This window comes from Petaurus breviceps, unplaced genomic scaffold (assembly GCF_028583685.1).
Source record: "Petaurus breviceps papuanus isolate PSGF00001 unplaced genomic scaffold, PetGlider_PUasm1.0 185, whole genome shotgun sequence".
Taxonomy (NCBI): domain Eukaryota; kingdom Metazoa; phylum Chordata; class Mammalia; order Diprotodontia; family Petauridae; genus Petaurus; species Petaurus breviceps.
In genome coordinates, this window is record NW_027185797.1 from 34,095,387 (window position 1) to 34,116,747 (window position 21,361).

A 21,361-nucleotide genomic window follows, 5' to 3' on the forward strand; every position below is an offset into this window, starting at 1 on the left:
CCCCCCCGCCAATTCCCCCCGCCCTAGGACCTTTCCATTTTCTAGAGCTTCCTCCAAAGCTGCCTTCTGGCATGACTTTCTTTAATCACAACATTGTGCAGGAAGTTAGATTTTTTAAAACCATGTCTGTGGAGTTGCATAGGTACAGATGTGCTTTCCAAAAATCAATCCATGCCTCCACTGTATGGGAAGACAAAACTTAAACCAAAGACTGAAAGGAGTGTTTCTTCTTCTCAATTCTTATGCTTTACCAGAGATGAAGACTGCATTTCCTCAAGCAACATTTTCATAATCATTATGGTTTTAGTGTATCTAATCTAATTTAGGAAAAGGGACCCATGAACATTTTTAAAATAGCTATTTTAAATTATTATTTCAATATAATTAGCTTACTTTGTTACCCTTTCATATTTTCTAGGATTATAACTATTATTCTGAGAAGTTGTCTATAAACTTCATCTTTCAGCCAAAGTATTCCACATCACACACATACAGAAAGAGAGAGACAGAGAGAGAGGGAGAGAGACAGAGAGAGAGACAGAGAGAGAGAGAGAGAGAGAAATAGTGCCCTTAAGATATTGACAGCTTCTCCCATACATCCCTCCTTTGCCCATCACATGCACACTTCTCTGGTATCTACTTAATTTCCAGATCTTCGCAATGGGGAGTGGGGAGAGGGATTTGTACACATGACATCCTTTCAAGTTTAATCTTCAGTATTATTTTCACTTTCTTAAAACTAAATAACCAACAAAACAATAAGACAAGCCCTGATTTGTAGCATTTACCAATTTGTGAGGTATAAATGCCAATATTAAAAATGGAGAAATGAGTTTGAGCTGGCCCTGGCACATTCCTCTCAGCAGCCCAGTAACTTACCAAGATTGTCATGCATAGAAGGTACTTTAGAGGCCACAGAACTCAGGTAATTCATTTGCCAAAGGGCTTAGATAGTTGTAGTGACTCAGAGTCATGCAGGGAGTTGTTGCCCTTTCATTTTAAACCTTACATCTTGCTTTTGACCTTTCCCTTCTTGGTAAGAAGAGAAATGGGAAATATGAACATTGTAAAGGAGCAAAGAACTTATGTGCCTTCGGTCTCCCTTCTTATCCCCTAATTCTGCCATTACAGAGAACATATTTCAGTGGAAAGGGAACTGGGCATCAAATTGAAAGACCTGGATTCAAGTCTGGACTCTGTGACCACCTAATTATATAAACTTGGGTCATGAACTCTGTTAAGCCTCAGTTTCCCTACATGTGAGAGTTCTAATCGTTAGGAACTTTCTGCTCCCCTGAGCAAAGTTACAATCCCACTCGCTACCTCTTTTGCCTATCACTCCTGGTTCTACCCTCTGAGGTGACATTCTCATGGCAGACTAGCTCTGAGTCTGATTGATAGTATTGTCCAGCCTCTATGTCTCTGTCTTCTATATGATAATAGAATAAATATTTCACCAAAAGTGCTGATGAAAACTAGGTGGACTGTATGCTCAGCATTGCTGTAATCCATGAGGGGAACAATAATGTCCCTAAGAAAATGAGGTTGGTCTGAAATGACCTGCTCTTGATGATGTCCAGTTGTCTCTTTGTAATCACTGCTTCCTTTTTGGAATATTCAGCAACCATTTTTCTAATGATCCTTTCAAAAGTTTTCCCAGGAATCCAAATTGAGTTATCTGGCCTCTAGCTGGTAGAGCCTGTTCTTTTCACTTCTTTGTAAATCAGGACACTATTTTCTCTTCTCCAGTCTTGTGGTACTTTTCCTGTTTTCCATGATTTTCAAATGTCACTGATGGTATCCTGCCGATCACCAGTTCTTCTAGGACCCAGTGATGTAGCCCATCAGACTTGGGTGAGCTGATTATCAGGGGGCAGTCAGGCATGCTCTTACAAGCTGCTTACTTAGCTTGGCCATGGACTCTGTTAATTATTCTGTTTCTGTCCTTTCTAGTGCACAGGTTTGATCTTTTGGATGGCTATTTCATTCCATTGACTCACACTGAATTTGCACTTCCTTGAAATTCCCAGATTTCTTTCACAGTAATGTGTCTAATTGTATCTTCATTTTCTTAAGCAAGGATAGAATTTTATATTTATTTTTTAAATACAGTACATAGTACATGAGAAAGATCTAGGTTTAGAGACTGGAAGACAAGTTTAAACCCTCCCTCTAATACTTAGTACCTGTGGAAGTGTCTCTGGGCAAGTGACCATCTTTGGCTCAGGCAACTATCTGTAACATATTTATTTATTGAGCTATATCGTTGGGTCATATTCTGAATTGGTGATGGGAATTTGGCCACCCTTGTTTTCCATCTGGAATTCTTTTCTCTGAAGAAATCACAAATCTTTCAAGTATTTGCTTAAATTTCATATATTAAATTTTTCCCCTGGTCTAAGCCTGTCTGAATATTTGGGGATTACAGTCTTCATTCCATTCAATGGAGAAAGCATGATGTGATGGAAATATTCTGAATTTGGGAGTTAGAGGACTTGAGTTTGAATCCCAGCTCAGCACATGTATACTCTGTGAGACTTTGGACAAATCACTTCCCCTCTTTAGGACTCAATTTCCTAATCTTTGAAGTGAGGAAGTTGAACCAGATGGGTACAGATTCCTTCTAGGTCTAAATCTCTGCTTCTAGAATAATGTTAGCTCATCCTCCAAGCTTGGTGCCACAGGGAAATTTGATGAGCACTTCATCTATGATTTCATCCAAAAAACTGAGAAAAAATGCTGAGATAGCCCAGGGCAAAAGACTATAAATAAAACGGTGATAATGACAATGCTCCCAGTGTCTTGTAATGAAGTACTTTCTAAGTTGTAAAACACCATTGGAGTGAGGTGGTAATATGGCTGCATCATCTGTGTAAACTTTTCTCCTTCCTAATCCAGATACGACTCAAACCAACCTAGTTCAGCACCTAAACTGGATGTTAGGAATGTTGTCTAAACAAAGGGAAGCTCATTGTTTTCCCATGATTCCAAAGAATTCCAAGTGTTTGTGGATTTCTTTGTTTTTACCACTGATGCATCCCGTGCCTGCATGGGGCACTTATCTCTACTTAATACTTTGGTACTGAAATAGCTGCTTTCATATTGTTTCTGATGATGTCTTTGTCTACATCTTATCTCCCAAAGGACATTCCAGTTCCCCCTCACTGCCTTTGATTCTGACCACAAGGCTAAAAGGAAGATGGAGCCGCTGTCTCACTTGTCTGATCCATCCTCCCAAACTCAGCACCAAGGCCAGCACCTCTGCACAGGCTTTCCCTTAGCTGCTCTGCCTAGACCAAGGCTAACTCAAAGAGAAAGAGATCACTAACATAAGGATCCCTGCTAGGCCACATATTTGATTTTGAAAACCACATATTAACATTATCTTAGTGTATTTTTATTTATTTTTATCTCATTCAGCATTTCCTAATTATATTTTAATCTGGTACAGTCAGCACTCAGGACTAGCAGTGGGTTGAGGAGAAGACTGGGCTGGGAGTCAAAAAGTCCTAAGCCTTTCAGAGGTACTCTGAGGCTATGTGATAATGGGAAAGTCATTCAACCTCTCAGACTCAGTTTCCTCTTCTATAAAATGAGATATTAAGATCTATTTCATAAGACTGTTGGGAGGATCAAATGAAAGATTATTTATATGCAATTATTAAATACCAAACACCATACTAGACGAGATAATGCATTTACAATTTGGGGTTCCAGTAAATAGTTAACAACCAGGAATTAGAAATATTGTCTTCTGTCTAGACAAAAAAACAGATTAACAAATCAAGGCCAGATCTGAGTGTAAATTCTCACACTGAAAATTTAACAATCAGCTCTCCCAAGCCCCTTAGAGTTGGCTCTCGCACCACTCTGTGCAGTGCTACGTAAACATTGACAATAATAGCAATAAAAATATTATTGAACCATTGTTAATTATTACCAATAATTAACATTAATAATATTAATATTGTTAGTTATTATTGATCATTGAATTAATAAATCATAATACTTATTATCACCATTGTTACCATCTCTGAGCCTTTGGCTCCTCAATAAGGTGTTTCCACTGGTCCTTTCTGTTTCCCGTGCAATGTGCAGGCTTTCCTGGGCCGGAAGCAGAGCCTTCACGTAAACTCTTGGCCCCTGTTGGGCTGATTTACCTTCCTTTCATAACAAGACTTGTATAATGAGGCATCTCTCCTTGCTGCCTAGGTTTCCTCTCAACTATCTCAATAAGAGACCTGGCTTTAGTCCCATTTCTCAAAGATCACCTGTGACCTCTAGACTCTTTAACCCAATTGGTGTTCTTCTTGTTTAGTCATTTTTCCATCATGTCTGACTCTCTGTGACCTCGTTTGGGGTTTTCTTGGCAAAGATACTGGAGTGGTTTGCATTTCCTTCTCTGGCTTATTTTACAAATGAGAAGCTGAGGCAAGCAGGGTTAAGTGACTTGCTCAGGGTCACACTGCTAGTCTGAGGCTTGATTTGAACTCATGAACATGAATCTTTCTGATTCAAAGCCCAGCATTTTATTCATTATGTCTTTTAACTCAATTATTTCCCCATGACTCTTTCTCAGGGATTTTCATCTCTGATTTCTCTGATGTATTGGGAACTGGCTTTCTTCCCTCGTGAAATTCTTTCCCCATTTGGCTTCTGTGTTGCTGCACTAGCCTAGGGTTCCTGCTTCTCTACCTCACCCCTCTGTCTCCTTGATTAACAGAACAGACTGTGAAATTAATGTAAGTGAACAGTGTGATATGGCAGCCAAGAGATACAGTTCCATTTATTCTGGATTGGGAGAGTCAGGATGTTCAGAACTAGGGAAGTGGTAGCCAGTGTACTCTCCCCTGGTGAGGCCATAACCCAGAATACTGGGCTCAGTTCTGTGCCCTAGATTTTAGCCAGGTGGCTCAGGGGATAGAGTATAAGGCCTAGAGTCAGGAAGATCTGAGTTCAAACACGGCGTCAGATGCTTGCCAGCTGCACAACCCTGGATGAGTCTTGCCATGGTTGTTGTTAAGTTAAAATGTAAAGCACTTAGCACACAGTTCCTGTTACATAGTAAGTACTATATAAATGTGAGCTATGGTCATTATCCTTAATAATGATAAGCAGGAGAGAGTCTAGAAGCAGACAGCTAGGCTGGGGAAGGCCCAAGATCATGACCTTGGAGCATCAGGTGAAAGAAATGGGACTGCTTAGCTTGATGCAGAGAAGACTTGGGGGTGGGGACATGCCATTTGTGTCCAAGCATTTGAAGAGATGTTACCTGGAAGAGGGATTGGACTAACTCTGCTTGTATCTAGTGGGGAGAATAAGAAGCCAAGGTTGGAAATGACAATGAATCAGACTTAGGTTTGTAGTAAAGAAAAGCTTTCTACTAATGAGGGCAGAAGACATCGGAGTTTTCTTCCAGCTCAAACACAATGAGATTGTGTTAGGTTCAGTGCACAGACATTTGGCATGGTGTTGGTGGTGGGGTCATTGTTGTGGCTGAGGTGATTGCCATTAATGTGATTATGAATAATGACAAGGTTCTTGGCATCACCCAAGGAACTCATCTGAGGACAGTTCCTTGTCTGAATGCCCCCAAAGTAAGTTAGATGTTGGGTCCTCCCTGGGGTTCTGACCCCCCAGGAACTCTACCTGATTTTCCCATCAATGATTCTCTGGACTTTCCATAGCTGGTCCAGGCAGTGGGTCTCCCTTAGACCGGTGTCCACACAGCTTTACCACCCTTGGGATCTGCCAGATGCCAGAAGGTTGATACACTTCCCAATGGGGGCCTATATTGTTTGGAACCTCCTGCTGCCTTTGTTAGGAATGGTAAGATTGAGAAATTGTCATCCTATCTCCCCCAATCTAGGGTGTCCATCATCTGTGTCACCTGTGTATGTTATGGAGGGACCAGAGGTTCAGGCTGTTGCAGGAGGGGAAGGTGCCTTAGGGCCTTTCTAGACTTAGCCACTCCTGTAACATCAGTGAAAGCAGAAGGAAGTCAAGTCCTTCTGTCCATGGGAAGGGGGTTGTGTTCGTCTCCTCTGCCTCGGACTTGAAACAATATTGTTTACATACACTAGAAAGTAATTTGAAAATCCCTCTTATCTTTCATGTCGGAGGTGATGGGTTATGATCATGAAGCTGCCACCTTGACCCAGTGCCGTGGGCCTGGTCTCTACACTATTCCATTGGTCTTAGAATGGCTTGTGGTAGGATGTGGCCCCCAGGGAAGGAAGGCAAAAGCTTTTCCATGAGTGGCTTTCATACCTTTAGGTTTATATAGCACTGAGGTAAAAACTGTGTAATCTGGTTATACCTGATGACCTTTGAAATTGGACCAGGACCAACGAGGGTTTTTACATCACTGAACATTAGCAATCTTCAATTCAATAAGCTTTATTAAGTACCTGTTGTATACAGGCCACTGAGCTCTTCACTAGGGATACAAAAACAAATAAAAAAGAGACATAAGACAATACCTGGTTTTAAAAAAAATAAAATGTGATGCTGTTGCTGGTGGTATAGAGGTTGTACAATGGTTAGAACAGTGGAAATTAGTTTAAATCCTTCCTTAGACCTTTCTCACCTGTGTGGCACTAGACAAGTCACTTTTCTCAAAATCACCTTCCTCATCTGTAAAATGGGAATAGTAACCATAATCACTTCCTTACTGGCTTGTGAGGATAAAAGGAGATGAAATTTGGGAAGCTCTGTGAAGACCTTACTTTTCTATATCCTTCTTACTTCTCCTTTTCCTCCTCCCTTCTCCTCCTCTTTCCTCTTCTTCATCCTCCTCATCTCTGAGCAGTAGGTGTGATGCTTGAAGCTGGCCAGTCCCATCCCTATTTCTGAACTCTTTCTGTAAGGAGATTCAAAGTGCATATTTAGGAAGTTAGCAGGATATCTCAGTCACATTGTCTCCCTAGGAATAACAGCACAAACATTACCCCACACTGTTAAGTCCCTGAACATGATCTTACAACCAAAGACACAGCATATTTATTCTCCTGAACTAGGATCATGAATGGAAGTTTAAGGCTTGGCACGTGGGCTTGGTGGGAGGAACATCCTTCTCATGACAAGACTTCCCTAGAAGTGAGTGGAATGGATTTCTTCGGTGCTCATGGCTCCTGCTGTTGCTGGTGGTGGACAGGTGACACAGTGGTTAGAGCAGTGGCAATGAGTTCAAATCCTTCCTTAAGCATTTTTCACCTGTGTGGCCCTAGGCATGTCACTTCTCTCAAACCTACTTTTCTCATCTGTAAAATGGGAATGGGAATAATAAGTACTTTCTCACTGGGTTGTGAGAATAAACAGTTTCAAACAGCTGCTGTTTGCCTGCTTGTCTTTAGCGTGGTAGCAGAGAACTCTGATTAGCTGGGGGCTGACTGGAGCAGGACTTCTAAACTTTCTTGTGTGTTACAGGAGCTTTGGCAGTCTTGTGTGGTCTATGAATCTCTTCAGAGAATAATGCTTTGAATTGCATAAAATTTAAAAAAAAATAAGGAAACTATAAAAATACATATTTTTAAAAGTTGATAGACTCCTGGTTCTAAACTCCTGGTTCAGATGGATTCTAAGATCTCTCCCAACTTGGAAATGTTGTGATTTGAAAACCTTAGTTAATATCTCGATTTTAGTGTCATACAAGAATGATGGTAATGACTCTCCTCTAGATAGCATGGAAGTGCAGTACAATGGATAGTGACTGGCCTTGGAGTCAGGAAGACCTGAGTTCAAATCCTGCTCCTGCTCCATACTGGCTATGTTCTCCTGGGCATGTCCTTAAGCATCTTTGCACTCCCCAGGCAGCTAACACTGGGAGATGCAGTGAAGGGGCAGGGGGGAGCGGGGTGTCTTTCTCACTGGTAAGATACAGGAAGAAAGCTGTACCCTCAGGGAGTCATAGGGACAGATATTTCCAATATCTCTCTCTTCCTCCTCTCTTTCTTCCTCTGTCTCTCTGTGTTTTTGAATGTTTTTCTATTTCTTTGTGTGTCTCTGTCTCTATTGCTGTCTCTCTATGTCTCTGTGTGTATCTGTATCTCTCAATCTCTCTCTCTCCCCCTCTGTCTCTGTCACTTGTCTCTATCTTTCTGTGTTCCTCTGTCTTTCTCTTTATTTCTATCTCAGTATCTTTCTTTGTCTCTGTCTCTCTGTCTCTCTCTTTCTCTCTCTATCTCTCTGTCTCTGTGTAGGCCTCTGTCTCTTTCTCCCACCTCCCCCTTTCTCTGTATCTGTTTTTTTATTTCTCTCTCCGATTTGCAAAAGTGCTTTATTTTCATTATCTCATTTGGTCTCCACAATAATTGTGCAATGAAAATGCTACCATTATGACCTTTTTACAGATGAGGAAACTGAGGTTCAGAGGGGTTGCATTGACCATCTCTTCTTATTTCCTATCATGAAGTTCCCACTAAACCACCCCAAAACAAGGCCCCTGTTGTACATGTGTTACTGCCACATTATTGCAGAGGCAGCCCCTCCTACCAGAAACCACTGTGTGGTCCAATTGTAGAAACCTGCAAAGGGACAAAATATGTACAGGAACCAAAAGCACTAAACTCATGAACACTGTACCCCTCTAGTCCCCAGAATATTAAAATTGAAGTAATAACATGATCACAGAATATTGACTCCCCACACCTCCACCAGCTAAGGGTTTGTTTTGCTGTTTTTTTTTTCATTAAGCTATTACACCTCTCTCCCAGACCTGTAAGCCCAGAATCTCTAGATTTTTTTTGTTTGTATGCTTTCATTGGAGTGGGGAGATCCCGGTGGGGATATTCTCTTTACTAGTACAGTTTAGCAATGAATCAGCAATTTGTCCATCCATCCATCCATATTTATTTAGTGCCTACTATGTGCCCAAGCACTGTGCTGAGCCCTGGGGACTGGTGTCTCTCTTCTAAATTAGTCCATCAAGTCCTTATTCAGATGGATGCGTTTAATCAAACTACTCAGGGCTACTTGTAGGAAAAAAAATCTAGAAACAAGAGAGGGTACCACCTCCCTAAGGTTAGTGCCTTCAAGTTGGGGGGAGAAAGATTTTCAATTTTTCCAACAATCAAATGGGGCAAACCAGTATTTAGAACTTGCAAAACCTATAAATGGGAAAATATGGCCCAAAGTTGGCCCCTGGCAAATACAGAAAATATTCAGCAATACTGTAATTTCTTCATACCTAGAGTGTGGTTTAAAGCATTGAATGCATCTAACATTAATCAATGGTTATGGTCACACCCTGTTCCTTTGAAGAGCATGGTCACAAGATGGCCTGTTTACAAGGGGTCTCAGCTAGTGGGATCACTTTTTATTGCCATCCACTCTTTTCTCCACCTCCCCAAATGGGCTCTGAGCCGGGCCTTTGGCATCAGTGGTCGCTGTGGGGGCAGGGGCACCGCCGTTGAGTGTGGTGCTGCAGCAGTCAGCTGAAGACCATAGGTCCTGCAATTTACACCTGCAGCATGCCCTGGATGGCTGGTTTTCTGCCTCTGAGCCATGGCAGCAGCTGGGGAATCTAAGGGAGGGAAGGGTTCAGTGATGCTTGTGGTTCCCATCTCCTTTTCCTTTTCTGTTAGGGGACCCTCTGGTCTGGGAGGGATGCCTCATGTCATCTTTTTACTTCCATGGCTTTGGAATGTCTGCATTTTGCAAGTGGCTCAAATATCTGCAAATTAGATGAGTGACCCCAAAGAAACGTCAGCAATAAAGTTTGCATCCTAATTACTTAGTTTGATGTGACCTTTCTGTCACTCAGCTCAGCCCCCTGAACATGCTTTTGAAATTACTTTTCTTTTCATATTTTACAATTTGTCTTATTTGGCCCTTCTTCATCTCTCTCCTCGCTGGAAGTCTGGTTGCCGTGGTTACCATGACATCCTCAGTTGCTGTGAGGTTCTTCTTTGACGCCATCAGATCACTATGGAAACAGTGACGTCATTGGCCTGGTCAGGCGCTGGGTCAGAGACCCTGGAGGGGGAGGGACTCAAAGCCATCCTTTGACTCCCCTCTGGGATAACAGACATCCAGCTCTAATTACCAGTAAATTGCTTCATTTGGCCAAATCTAACTGAATATTTACTTTATTTATTGAATTGCTTCTCTATAAGATGATGTGAAATATTGAGTATCTTTACATAACACCCTCGAGATTTGGGAGGTAAAGAGCAGGGTTCCTAGGCAGTCTGAGACACTACATCACAAAGGCACAGTATTTCAAAAGCCATTGATTGAATAACACAAAACAAAAGCCTCACTGAACATCCAGCAAGTCTACCCCCGTGAAACCCTATTACATGTGAAACATTAACATATAAGGCACACATAATTATGATTTTTTCTTTTCTTCCTGGACCTGTGCATCTATCTGTGTGGAGACTTTTCAGTTGTGCAGTCTGCAAAGCAGACCTGCAATGTGTCTGTTATATTCCAGAGGGGTGCCTGCCTATGCCAGTGGAAGTTTAAGTGACTTGCCCGGCCTCACATAGGAGGACTTGTATTCAGGTCTACTCTAAGAGAATCGCTTAGCACCTTAAGAGGTAAGACCATCAGCACACAGAACCTGGAGCCCAGGCCCTTCTGATTGGAAGGACCCTGCAATGCATGGCCATGCTCAAATTACAGAATGTCTCCCAGCTCTGTATAAGCACAGTGATTCATCAAATAGAGATGAACAGCATGAGTGTCTTAGACTCTCTTTAAAGCTGTAGTTCTAGCATCTCCAATGTATCAGGGCAGTATTCACTCCGAAAGCATTCACTTTTTGAAGCTAAACACATTCCTGGCTGGCTAGAATTTTAAGCCAAGAAAAGCCTTGCTTTGCTCTCCTCCCACTTGTCCCTGCACTTCTTTCAATGACTTCTCCATTTTTCTTTGCAGATGATGTGGAAGCCTGCATACGATTTCCTCTATACTTGGGGAGCACATTATGGAGAAAGCTACCGGGACATGCTACAAGATTTGCAACTGGCTTTGGACAGAATGAAAAACCCTGTGACCAAGAATTGGCGAGAATTAACTGGGGCCTTGATCTTGGTGAACTGCTTAGAAGTTTTGAGAGAAACATCCTTCCATGTCTCCGAAGACGAGTAGTTTTCTTTTGTTTTTGAAGCAGGGGAGAGAGGAGTAGATCATGTACAAATATTTGATTTATTTTTTCACGTTTTGAGGAAAACATCTTGTTCTTTTGACAAGTATATGAGAAATAAAACCATTTTAATTACTTGCTGTCGAATGCATGGATAATTGTCATTGATAGATAGAAAAGATTTTTCCTTTCACTCCAAAGAAGAATCACTTGAGACCCAGTTTCCTTTAAAAGGAAAAGAAAATCACTTTTTAATCTTCCTTCTAACAGTAAGGACTCAGGCAGTGTGGCTGATGGAATGAGTAGACTGCATGTTACATCAAAGCTGGTATACCCTGAATATTCCTTTCTCTTAACAATAACTGTATTTGTTATTACATTTTATTTATGTGGGAAAATGTTTTTGTGATAAAATGCAACCTTTCAGCAGTACTCAAAATAGCTAAGCAAGACTGTGTCTGATAACTAACGATTCTCAAGTATCTCTCTGTAAATATAAAGATATAAACACACACATGAAGTAATTCATACATGTAAATTATACACAACTAAATTTATACACATGTTTATATGCACAGATACATAATTTATTCATACATGAATAACACGATGAATTTTATATATATATATATAAAAGTGTGTATATATGTGTGTATGTTTACCTTAATTTCCTTATCTGTAAAATGAGCTAGAGAAGAAAATGGCAAACTACTCCAGTATCTTTGCTAAGAAAAGCCCAAATGGGATCATGAAGAATTCCACACAACTGAAAAATGACGACAACAACAAAATATGTGGATAAAATGATGCATATGTAGAAATCATATAGAATGGATTGTCTCTATACATGTATATATACAGATATGCATACATGCGCATATATTTCATATGTATACAATATTAATTATTTATAAGCATATTTGCTATATCCCAAGAGGTATTTGTGTGTGTATATACACATCTACATACATCTACGTGCATGTTTACAAACATATTTTAATATGTATGTGCAGAGGTCTATGTATACATACACACCCATCACCTCTCTGGGCCTCAGTTTCTTTAACTGCTCAAAGGAGTCTGCCTTCAGTGCCCCCGGCTTCCCTCCCGTCTCCAGATCTCGGGTCCTCGTATACTCTTCTTCATCTGCTTCATCCCTCATGGCAGCTCAATGCACAGTCAGTAGTTTGTTACAGTTTTCATGCCAGATTTTGAGGTGAGGAAATTGATGATTCAGAGGCCAAGTAACTTGTCCCCTGATACAGTGATGCGTCAGAAGTGAAATTAAACTCTGAATTCTTCTGATTCCAAGGCTGGGATAATTTAACCTAACTATATGCGTAGCTTTCCTCTGTATAAACTAGTAACACTCATCCTGTTAACCCAAGACATAAATGGATTCTGGGCTCAGTCATTCTTTTTTTTTTTTTGCCTTTTGGAGGGCAATTGGGATTAAGTAACTTGCCCAAGGTTACACAGCTAGTTGTTTTTTGTGTGGGTGTTAAGTGTCTCAGGCCAGAACCGAAGTCGGGTCCTCCCAACTGCAGGGCCAGTGCTTTACTCACTGCGCCACCTAGCCACCCCTGGGCTCAGTCATTCTTGATGAATTCCTCCGTGCTCTTTGTGGTCACTGTTTCCTTTTCCAGATATCACCCGCCATCATCTTTTTAATAATTAATTACATTTTTTGCACCAAGAATTGAAGTCAAGCTCCCTGTCTCAGTGTTAGCAGATTCTGTTCTACCCTCTTTTATAAAAATTGGGACCTTTGACCTCCTCTAATCCTATAATACCTTTCCCGTTTTCCATGATTCTTCAAGTACCATGGACAGTGGCTCTTACCACCACTCTTCTCAGTACATTGCCTTGAGTACACATGAGACTTTTCACTTGTTACAGGATATTGGTGGAGACTTCTTGTCCTCCAGGAGACATAAATCTCCACCATTGTCCTTTGATACACACTTTGTGTTACTATGAATAGTTGAGCATTCCTTCACAATGATCTTTAATCAGTTCACAAATATTGATTCAGTGCCTACTACATACCTACTCATGTGTTAGGCACTGGAGATACAAAGGCAAAAGTTTAACAGTTATTGAATGAAGGAAATAAGTACTAAGGGCATTCCTTTGGAGTCTATATTGGCTTTTGAATTTAACCAGCTCTGTTGCATTTAAGTGATGTATTCATTTAAACCACTCATAAGTATAAAGAGGAATCCTGGGAGACAAATTTAGAAAGATAAGATCGAACTTGTTTGTGGAGAGTCTTGAATGACAAGATCATGTGTAAGATTATCAATTTGATGCATCAGATGGCCTGACAGTGGAGGAGGCAGATTTAGTGAGTAACTGCAATAAAAATTCCAAGAAAGAATCATACAACCATGGAACCCCAAATATTCAAGTTGAAGGGAAGGTAGTGTCATCTGATCTAGACTATCCATCAAAGCAATCCTTAGGATAACAGATCTCATAAATGTCCATCTAGTCTCTGACTGAAGACCTCCAAGAGGAAAACTACTACATCCGAAGACAGCTGGTTCTGCTTCTGGACAGCTCTGATGGTTGGGAAGTAGTTCCTGACATCAGATTGCAGATAATGTGGAGAACTGCCTACAATGAAGTTGGCTGCTTTGCAATTTCCACACATTTTTTCATGAGCTCCATATAAACCCTCTGGGGCCAAACATAACCAAGTTAATCCTTTCTCCACATGACAGCTCTTCAAACATTTGAATACAGCTATTATAACTCCTCCCCACCCCCAGTCCCCAGATCTTCTCTAGGAAAAAAACCAAAACATGCCCAATCCCTTCAACTAATGTTGCATATCATGGAATCAAGGCCCTTCTCCATTCTGATTGCCCTCCTCTGGACACTTTCCATCTTGTCAATGTCCTTAGACACTGGTGCCCAGAACTTAACAGTACTCCAGATAAGGTCTGCTGATGCCACAGTATAACGGGCTGCCCTGTCCCTCTTCCTGGAACTTTTGACACTCTCAATGCAGCTCAATTTCACATTAAAATTTTTGGCAGCCATATCATACTGCTAAGTCATATGGAAATTGAAATCCCTTCAGACCCTTTTCAGAACAATTCCTGTCTACCCATGCCTCCCTCCACAAATCTCATATTTGTGAAGTTGGTTTTTAATACCCAAATGCATTCATCTCCATTGAATTTCACTTACTAAATTTAGCCCAATGCTCAGACCTATCAGATTGCTTTGGGATCCTGACATTGTCCCTCACTGTCCTAACTATCATTCTTTTTCTTGGTGTCATCTGTCAATTCAATATCATATATGTCTTTGTCTAAGTCATTTAAAGGGCAGATAACTGGGGTCCTTCATTGTATACCTTTCATGCTGACATTGTTGACATTGGCCCATTGACAACTGCTTCTTGAGTTCAGGCATACAATCAGGTCTCCATCCATCTGGCTTATTAAAATCTAATCCAATTTTTCCATAAAAATAGCTTTGGTTACTTTAACAAAAGTCACTAAAATATAAATAAACAGGAGGCAGGCTGGGAAGCAAAGGTGTGGCACACAGGCAGGCTGGGAAGTGACAGTGTGGTGCACTGAGGAAGGCAAGGATGTGATGGTGCAGCATGTGGAGGCAGGCCAAGAAAACATGGTTCACAGAGGCAGGCCAAGAGGAGGCCTGATCAAAGAGGGGGGCAAGTTGTCCCACCAACCATAAGGGCCACTACCAGGCCTATCAGCAAAGGGCTGGGACTGGAAAGAGGAAGGGAAGAATCAAATGCAGGGCCCTTGTCAGGGACAGCAAATACTCCTGGGACTACCACTCCATAGGCCAGAAATTTAAAAAGCCACTATCAGGACCTCCAAAGACAAGGATGGCAGAGTGAACTCTGGCTGCTCCAACGCTCCCCCTCCCCCCCGAAAACATAGTAATTATTGGCCCAGGGCAAAATTTTAAACCATAAAGGCTTGGGAACCCTAGAGGAAGGGTGTGGCTAGGGCCCTGCCTCAAAATGGGTAGAAAGCAGACTGCAAAGACTCTGGAGTCCTACTATCCTCATAGGGAGGAATCAAATTCAGAGGTACACTATGTTGACTTCATACCCACAGCTGAAACATCAACAGGGAATGGGTCTCTAGCACAGAAAGCTCTCCTGGATGAGCTCAAAAGGAATTTTGAAAACCAAATGAGAGAGATAGAAGACAAAATGAATAATTCTTTTAAAATCAAAATTGGAGAATTAGAAAAAAACATAATAATGAAGAAAACAGCTCCTTAAAAAAAGTAGGTATATGGAAAAGGAGCTCCAAAAACTAACTGCGAAAAATAATTTGCTAAAAACTCAAATCAACCAAATTGAAGCAAATAACTCTATGAGGAGCCAAGAATTAGTCACACAAAACAACAAGAATGAAAAAATTAGAAAAAGAGGTAAAATATCTCAGTGGAAAAATAACTGACCTGGAAAACAGATCCAGGAGAGAAAAATCTGAGAATCATAGGCCTACCAGAAAATCATGATGAAAAAATGAGTCTGGTCAACATTATCCAAGAGCTCATTAAGGAAAACTGCTCTGAGATACTAGAACCTGAGGGTAAAATAGAAATTGAGAGAATCCACCAGACATCTCCTGAAAGAGATCCCAAACTGAAAAGTCCTTGAAATGTTGTGGTCAAACTCAATAATGCCAGGTAAAAGAGAAAATACTTCAAGTGGCCATAAAGAAACAATTCAAATATAGAGGAACCACAGTGAGGATCACACAGGATTTGGCAATCTCTACACTGAAAGATCAGAGGTAGTGGAATATAATTTTCTGCAAGGCAAAAGAGCTCGGGTTACAACCAAGGATCACCTACCCAAGGAGACTGAGCATATATTCTTCCAGGCAAAGTGATGGTCATTCAATGATATAACAGATTTCCATACCTTCCTGATGAAAAAGTCTGAACTCAATGGAAAATTCAAATCCAATTATGAGATACAAGAATGACATAGAAAGGTGTAGCAGCAAGCGCCCCAGCATTCCCAGGGTGGCTGCTAGCACAGGTTCTTGGATCTGCTTTGATAAAGGAAAGCAACTCAAAATGGGTTAACAAGCTTACTTTAATCAGTCAGACCATATATCGTTTACCTTGTTCAGGGGAAATAGGTCAGCACCCCGAACTTCAAAGTATACAGACAGTATTATCAAGACAGAAACAGATCAAGCAGACAGATTTCCAAACTGTGCAACCATTACATCCATACCAAACAACATCTGGGTTTCAAAGCTGGGGGACTCTCAACAACGGCTTCCCAGAATTCAGATCAAATCACAGGACACTTCTCAAAGTGTGTCCCAAAAGAAAGCTACACATCAGAGCTTATATAGCCTTCTCCTGGCTCAGAGAATGTAACAACCTTTTGGACCCACTGGCCAATCAAAAAGTATCTACTGAAAAACAAGCCTCCCTCCCCAGGCTTCTGGTGCACTTTAGGCTAGGGGCAGGGAAGATCTTCCAAATTTGCATTTCCATTACAAAAGGTAAAAAAGGAAAACACACAACACACACACACAGACACACCCTGTTATTTAATAAGAGCAAACTGTTTATAGACAAGTAGAGGGTTTGAGTATAAATTTCACAAAATGATGATTTAAAAAAAATCTTATTAAGGGCTACAAAGGAACTGCAATGGAAGAAGAGGAATAAATGAAGTGGAAAAGGGTAAATTATGCCACACAAAGAGGCATAAAAACAATATAGCAGAGGAAAAGAAGGGAGGGAGATGAGTATTATATGAGCTTTTCCCTCATTGGTTCTGGTGCAAGGAGGGAATAACCAGTTAAGCATAGAACTCTATGGAGAAGAGATGCAAAATATATCATAATAGAGGGAAAGAGGGGAGGGAGAGGAGCTCCGCATGAGATTTGGTCCTGTCACACTTGGTGTGAAGAAGAAATAACATACTATATTAAGTATAAAAATATCCTACAGTCAGTATGAGGGGGAAAGGGCTACAAAGGTGGGGTGTGGTTAGTAGGGAGGGAAGAAGTAAGGGAGAAGGGGAGGAAAAGGGAGGGGGCTGATAAGGGAATACTGAGGGAGGTGGTGGTCAAAAGGAAAAATATTGAGAAGTGGAAGGGAGAAGGGGAGAAAAAATATAAGCATTAACAGGGGAGGGAATAGAATGGAGGGAAAGAAACAGCTAATAATCATAACTGTGAATGTAAATTGGATGAACTCTCCCATAAGACAGAGGCAGATAGTAGAATGGATTAAAAATCATAATTGTAAAATATGCTGTTTATAAAAAACACATCTGAAACAGAGGGATACACACAGGGTAAAGGTAAAAGGCTGGAGTAAAATATATCGTACCTCAGCTAAAGTAAAAAAGCAGGATAGCAATCCTTATCTCAGATAAAGCAAAAGCAAAATTGACCTAATTAAAGGAGATGAGGAAGGAAACAATATCCTGCTAAAAGGCACCATCGAGATTGAAGAAATATCATTACTTAACATGTATGTACCAAGTGGTATAGCATCCAAATTCCTAGAGGATAAGGTAAGGGAATTAGAGGAAGAAATTGATAGCAAAACTATACTAGTGGAAGACCTTAATCTCCCTTCTCTGAACTTGATAAATCCAACCTCAAAATAAACAAGAAAGAAGTTAAGGAGGTGAATTGAATCTTAGAGAGGGTAGGTATGATAGGTCTCTGGAGAAAACTGAATAGGGATAAAAAGGAATATACCTTCTTCTCAGCAGTACATAGCACATATACAAAAATTGACTATGTACTAGGACATAAAAACCTCATAATTCAGAGCACAAAGGCAGAAATAAAAAATGCATCATTCTCAGATCATTATTAAATAAAAATCATATGCAATAAAGGGCCATGGAAAGACAGACTAAAAACTGATTGGAAACTAAATAATTTAATCCTAAAGAATGAGTGGGTCAAACAAGAAATCATAGGAACAATCAGTAACTTCATACAAGAGAATGACAACAATGAGACAACATACCAAAATTTGTGGGATGCAACAAAGGCAGGGGAAGGTTTGTATCCCTGAGTGCATAGAGGAATAAATTAGAGAAAAGAGAGGTAAATGAATTGGGCATGCAATTGAAAAAGCTAGGAAAAAACAAATTGAAAATCCCCAATTAAATACTAAATTAGAAATATTGAAAACCAAAGGAGACATTAATAAAATTGAAATTAAGAAAACTATTGAATTAATAAATAAAACTAAGAACTGGCTTTATGAAAAAAAAACAATAAAATTGATAGATCCTTAGTCAATATGATAAAAAAAGAAAGAAGAAAACAAAATTATGAGTCTCAAAAATGAAAAAGGTGAACCTACCACCAATGAAGAGAAAATTAAAACAATGATTAGAAATTATTTTGCCCAGTTGTGTGCACATAAATTTGGCAATCTTAGTAAAATGGATGAATATCTACAAAAATATAAGTTGCCCAAATTAACTGAAGAGGAAATAAATTACTTAAATAAAGATACATCTCAGAAAAAGAAATCGAACAAGTCATCAGTGAACTCCCTAAGAAAAAATCTACAGGGCCAGATGGTTTACTAGTGAGTTCTATCAAACATTTAAAGAAAAAGTGATTCCAATACTCTACAAACTATTTGGGAAAATTAGTGAAGAAGGAGTCCTACCAAATTCTTTTTATGACATGTATATGGTACTGATACCTAAATCAGGAAGAGATAAAACAGAGAAAGAAAATTATAGACCAATCTCCCTCATGACTATAGATGCAAAAATTTTAAATAAAATATTAGCAAAAAGACTACAGCAACTTATCAAAAGAATAATACACTTTGATCAGGTAGGATTTATTCCAGGAATGGAAGGATGGTTTAATATTAGGAAAACCATCAGTATCATTGATCATATCAACAATAAAACTAGCAGAAACCATATGATTATCTCAATAGATGCAGAAAAGGCTTTTCACAAAATAAAAAATCCATTCATATTAAGAACATTAGAAAGTGTAGGAATAAATTGAGCCTTCCTTAAATTAATAGGTAGCATATATTTAAAGCCACCAGCAAATATTACATGTAATGGGGAGAAGCTAGAAATGTTTCCAATAAGATCAGGGGTGAAACAAGGATATCCACTATCACCCCTCTTATTCAATCTGTTACTAGAAATGTTAGCAGTAGCAATTAGAGAAGAAAAAGACATCAAAGGAATCAATAGGCAAAGAAGAGACCAAGCTATCACTCTTTGGAGATGATATGATGATATACTTAGAGAATCCTAGAGAATCAAGTAAAAAAACTACTTGAGACAATAAATAAATTTGGCAAAGTTTCAGGATATAAAATAAACCCACATAAATCCTCAGCATTCCTCTATATTTCTAATGAAATTCCACAGCAAGATATAGAAAGAGAAATCCCATTTAAAGTTACTGTAGACATTATGAAATATTTGGGCATCTGCCTGCCAAAACAAACCCAGGACCTATATGACCACAACTACAAAACATTTTTTCACACAAATAAAGTCAGATCTAACTAATTGGAAAAATATCAATTTCTCATGGCTGGGTTGAGTTAATATAATAAAAATGACAATTTTACCTAAATTAAATTATATATTTAGTGCCATACCAATCAGTTTACAAAAAACTACCTTATAGAGCTAGAAAAAATAGTAACAAAATTCATTTGGAAGAACAAAAGCTTCATAATATAAAGGGAATTAATGAAAAGAAATGCTAGGGATTGTGAACTAGCTATACCAGATGTTAATCTGTACTATAAATCCGCAATCTTAAAAACTACTTGGTAGTGGCTGAGGAATAGAGTAGTGTATCAATGGAATAGGTTGGGTACACAAGACTCAGCAGTCAATGACTATAGTAATCTACTGTTTGATAAACCCAAAGACCCCAGTTTGGGGGATAAGAACTCACTATTTGACAAAAACTGCTGTGAAAACTGGAATGTAGTATGGCAGAAACTGGGCATAGACCATTATCTAATACCATATACCAAAATCAAGTCTAAATGGGTGCATGATCTATGTATAAAGTATGATACTGTAAGCAATCTGGGAAAGCAAGGAATAGTTTACCTGTCAGATTTGGGGAGAGTGGAAGACTTTATGACCAAACAAGAATTAGAGGGCATTATAAAATGCAAAATGGATGATTTTGATTACATTAAATTGAAAAGCTTCTTTATACATAAAGCCAATGTAACTAGGATTAAGAGAGAAGTGGAAAATTGGGAAAGAATTTTAACAACCTATGTCACTAATAAAGGACTCATTTCTAACATATACAGAGAATTGAGTCAAATCTATAAGAATACAAGTCATTCCCCAATTGATAAATAGTCAAAGTATGTGAACAGGCATTTTTCAGAGGAAGAAATTAAAGATATTTATAAGCATATGAAAAAATGCTCTAAATCACTATTGATTAGAGAAATGTAAATCAAAACAACTCTGAGGTACCATGTCTCACTAGTCCCATTGGCTAAGATGACAAAACAGGAAAATGACAATTGCTGGAGAGGATGTGGACAAATTGGAAAATTAATGCATTGCTGGTGGAGTTGTGAACTTATTCAACCATTCTGGAGAACAATCTGGAATTATGCCCAAAGGGCTATAAATAATTTCATACCCTCTGACCCAGCAATACTATTTCTAAGGTTGTATCCCAAAGAGATCATAGAAGTGGGAAAAAGACTCATATGTACAAAAATATTTATAGCAGCTCTTTTGTGGTAGCAAAGAATTGGAAATTAAGGGGGTGCCCATCAATTGGGGAATGACTGAACAAGTTGTGGTATATGCATGTTATGGAATACTATTGTGCAATAAGAAACGAGGAGCAGATGGACTTCACATTTACCTGAAGAGGCTTTTATGAACTGATGCTGAGTGAGAAGAGTAGACCCAGGAGGAATTTGTACACAATTACATACACAACATATGTGTGATGACCATCTTTGATAAACTGGACTCTTCTCAGCAATCCAGAATCATAAGTCAACCCCAAAAGACTCATGATGTAGAGAGGTGTTTGCATCTAGAGAAAGAACTAAGTTTGAACCCAGATTGAAGCAAACCACCTGCTCTTTTTCTTTTTCTTGTTTGGTTTTGTTTCCTCTTTCCCATTCTTCATTCCATCTGATACAATCCTTCTTTATAACCTGACTCATGCCTAATGTGAAAGTATTTGCAGATACTGTACTTGATTCTCTCTCTCTCTCTCTCTCTCTCTC

General features: G+C 39.5%; 1 protein-coding gene across 4 annotated transcripts in view; it reads left to right on the top strand.

Moving 5' to 3' along the window:
• MACC1 (MET transcriptional regulator MACC1) overlaps window positions 1-11,239 on the top strand; it is a 91,983-nt gene extending 80,744 nt beyond the window's left edge. For all 4 annotated transcript variants that reach the window (XM_069088750.1, XM_069088748.1, XM_069088746.1 and 1 more), the window contains one exon: window positions 10,885-11,239. In XM_069088750.1, the coding sequence (XP_068944851.1) occupies window positions 10,885-11,097 (213 nt within the window). In that variant the 3' untranslated portion in view covers window positions 11,098-11,239. The remainder of the gene's footprint in view (window positions 1-10,884) is intronic.
• Window positions 11,240-21,361: the final 10,122 nt, after the last annotated feature.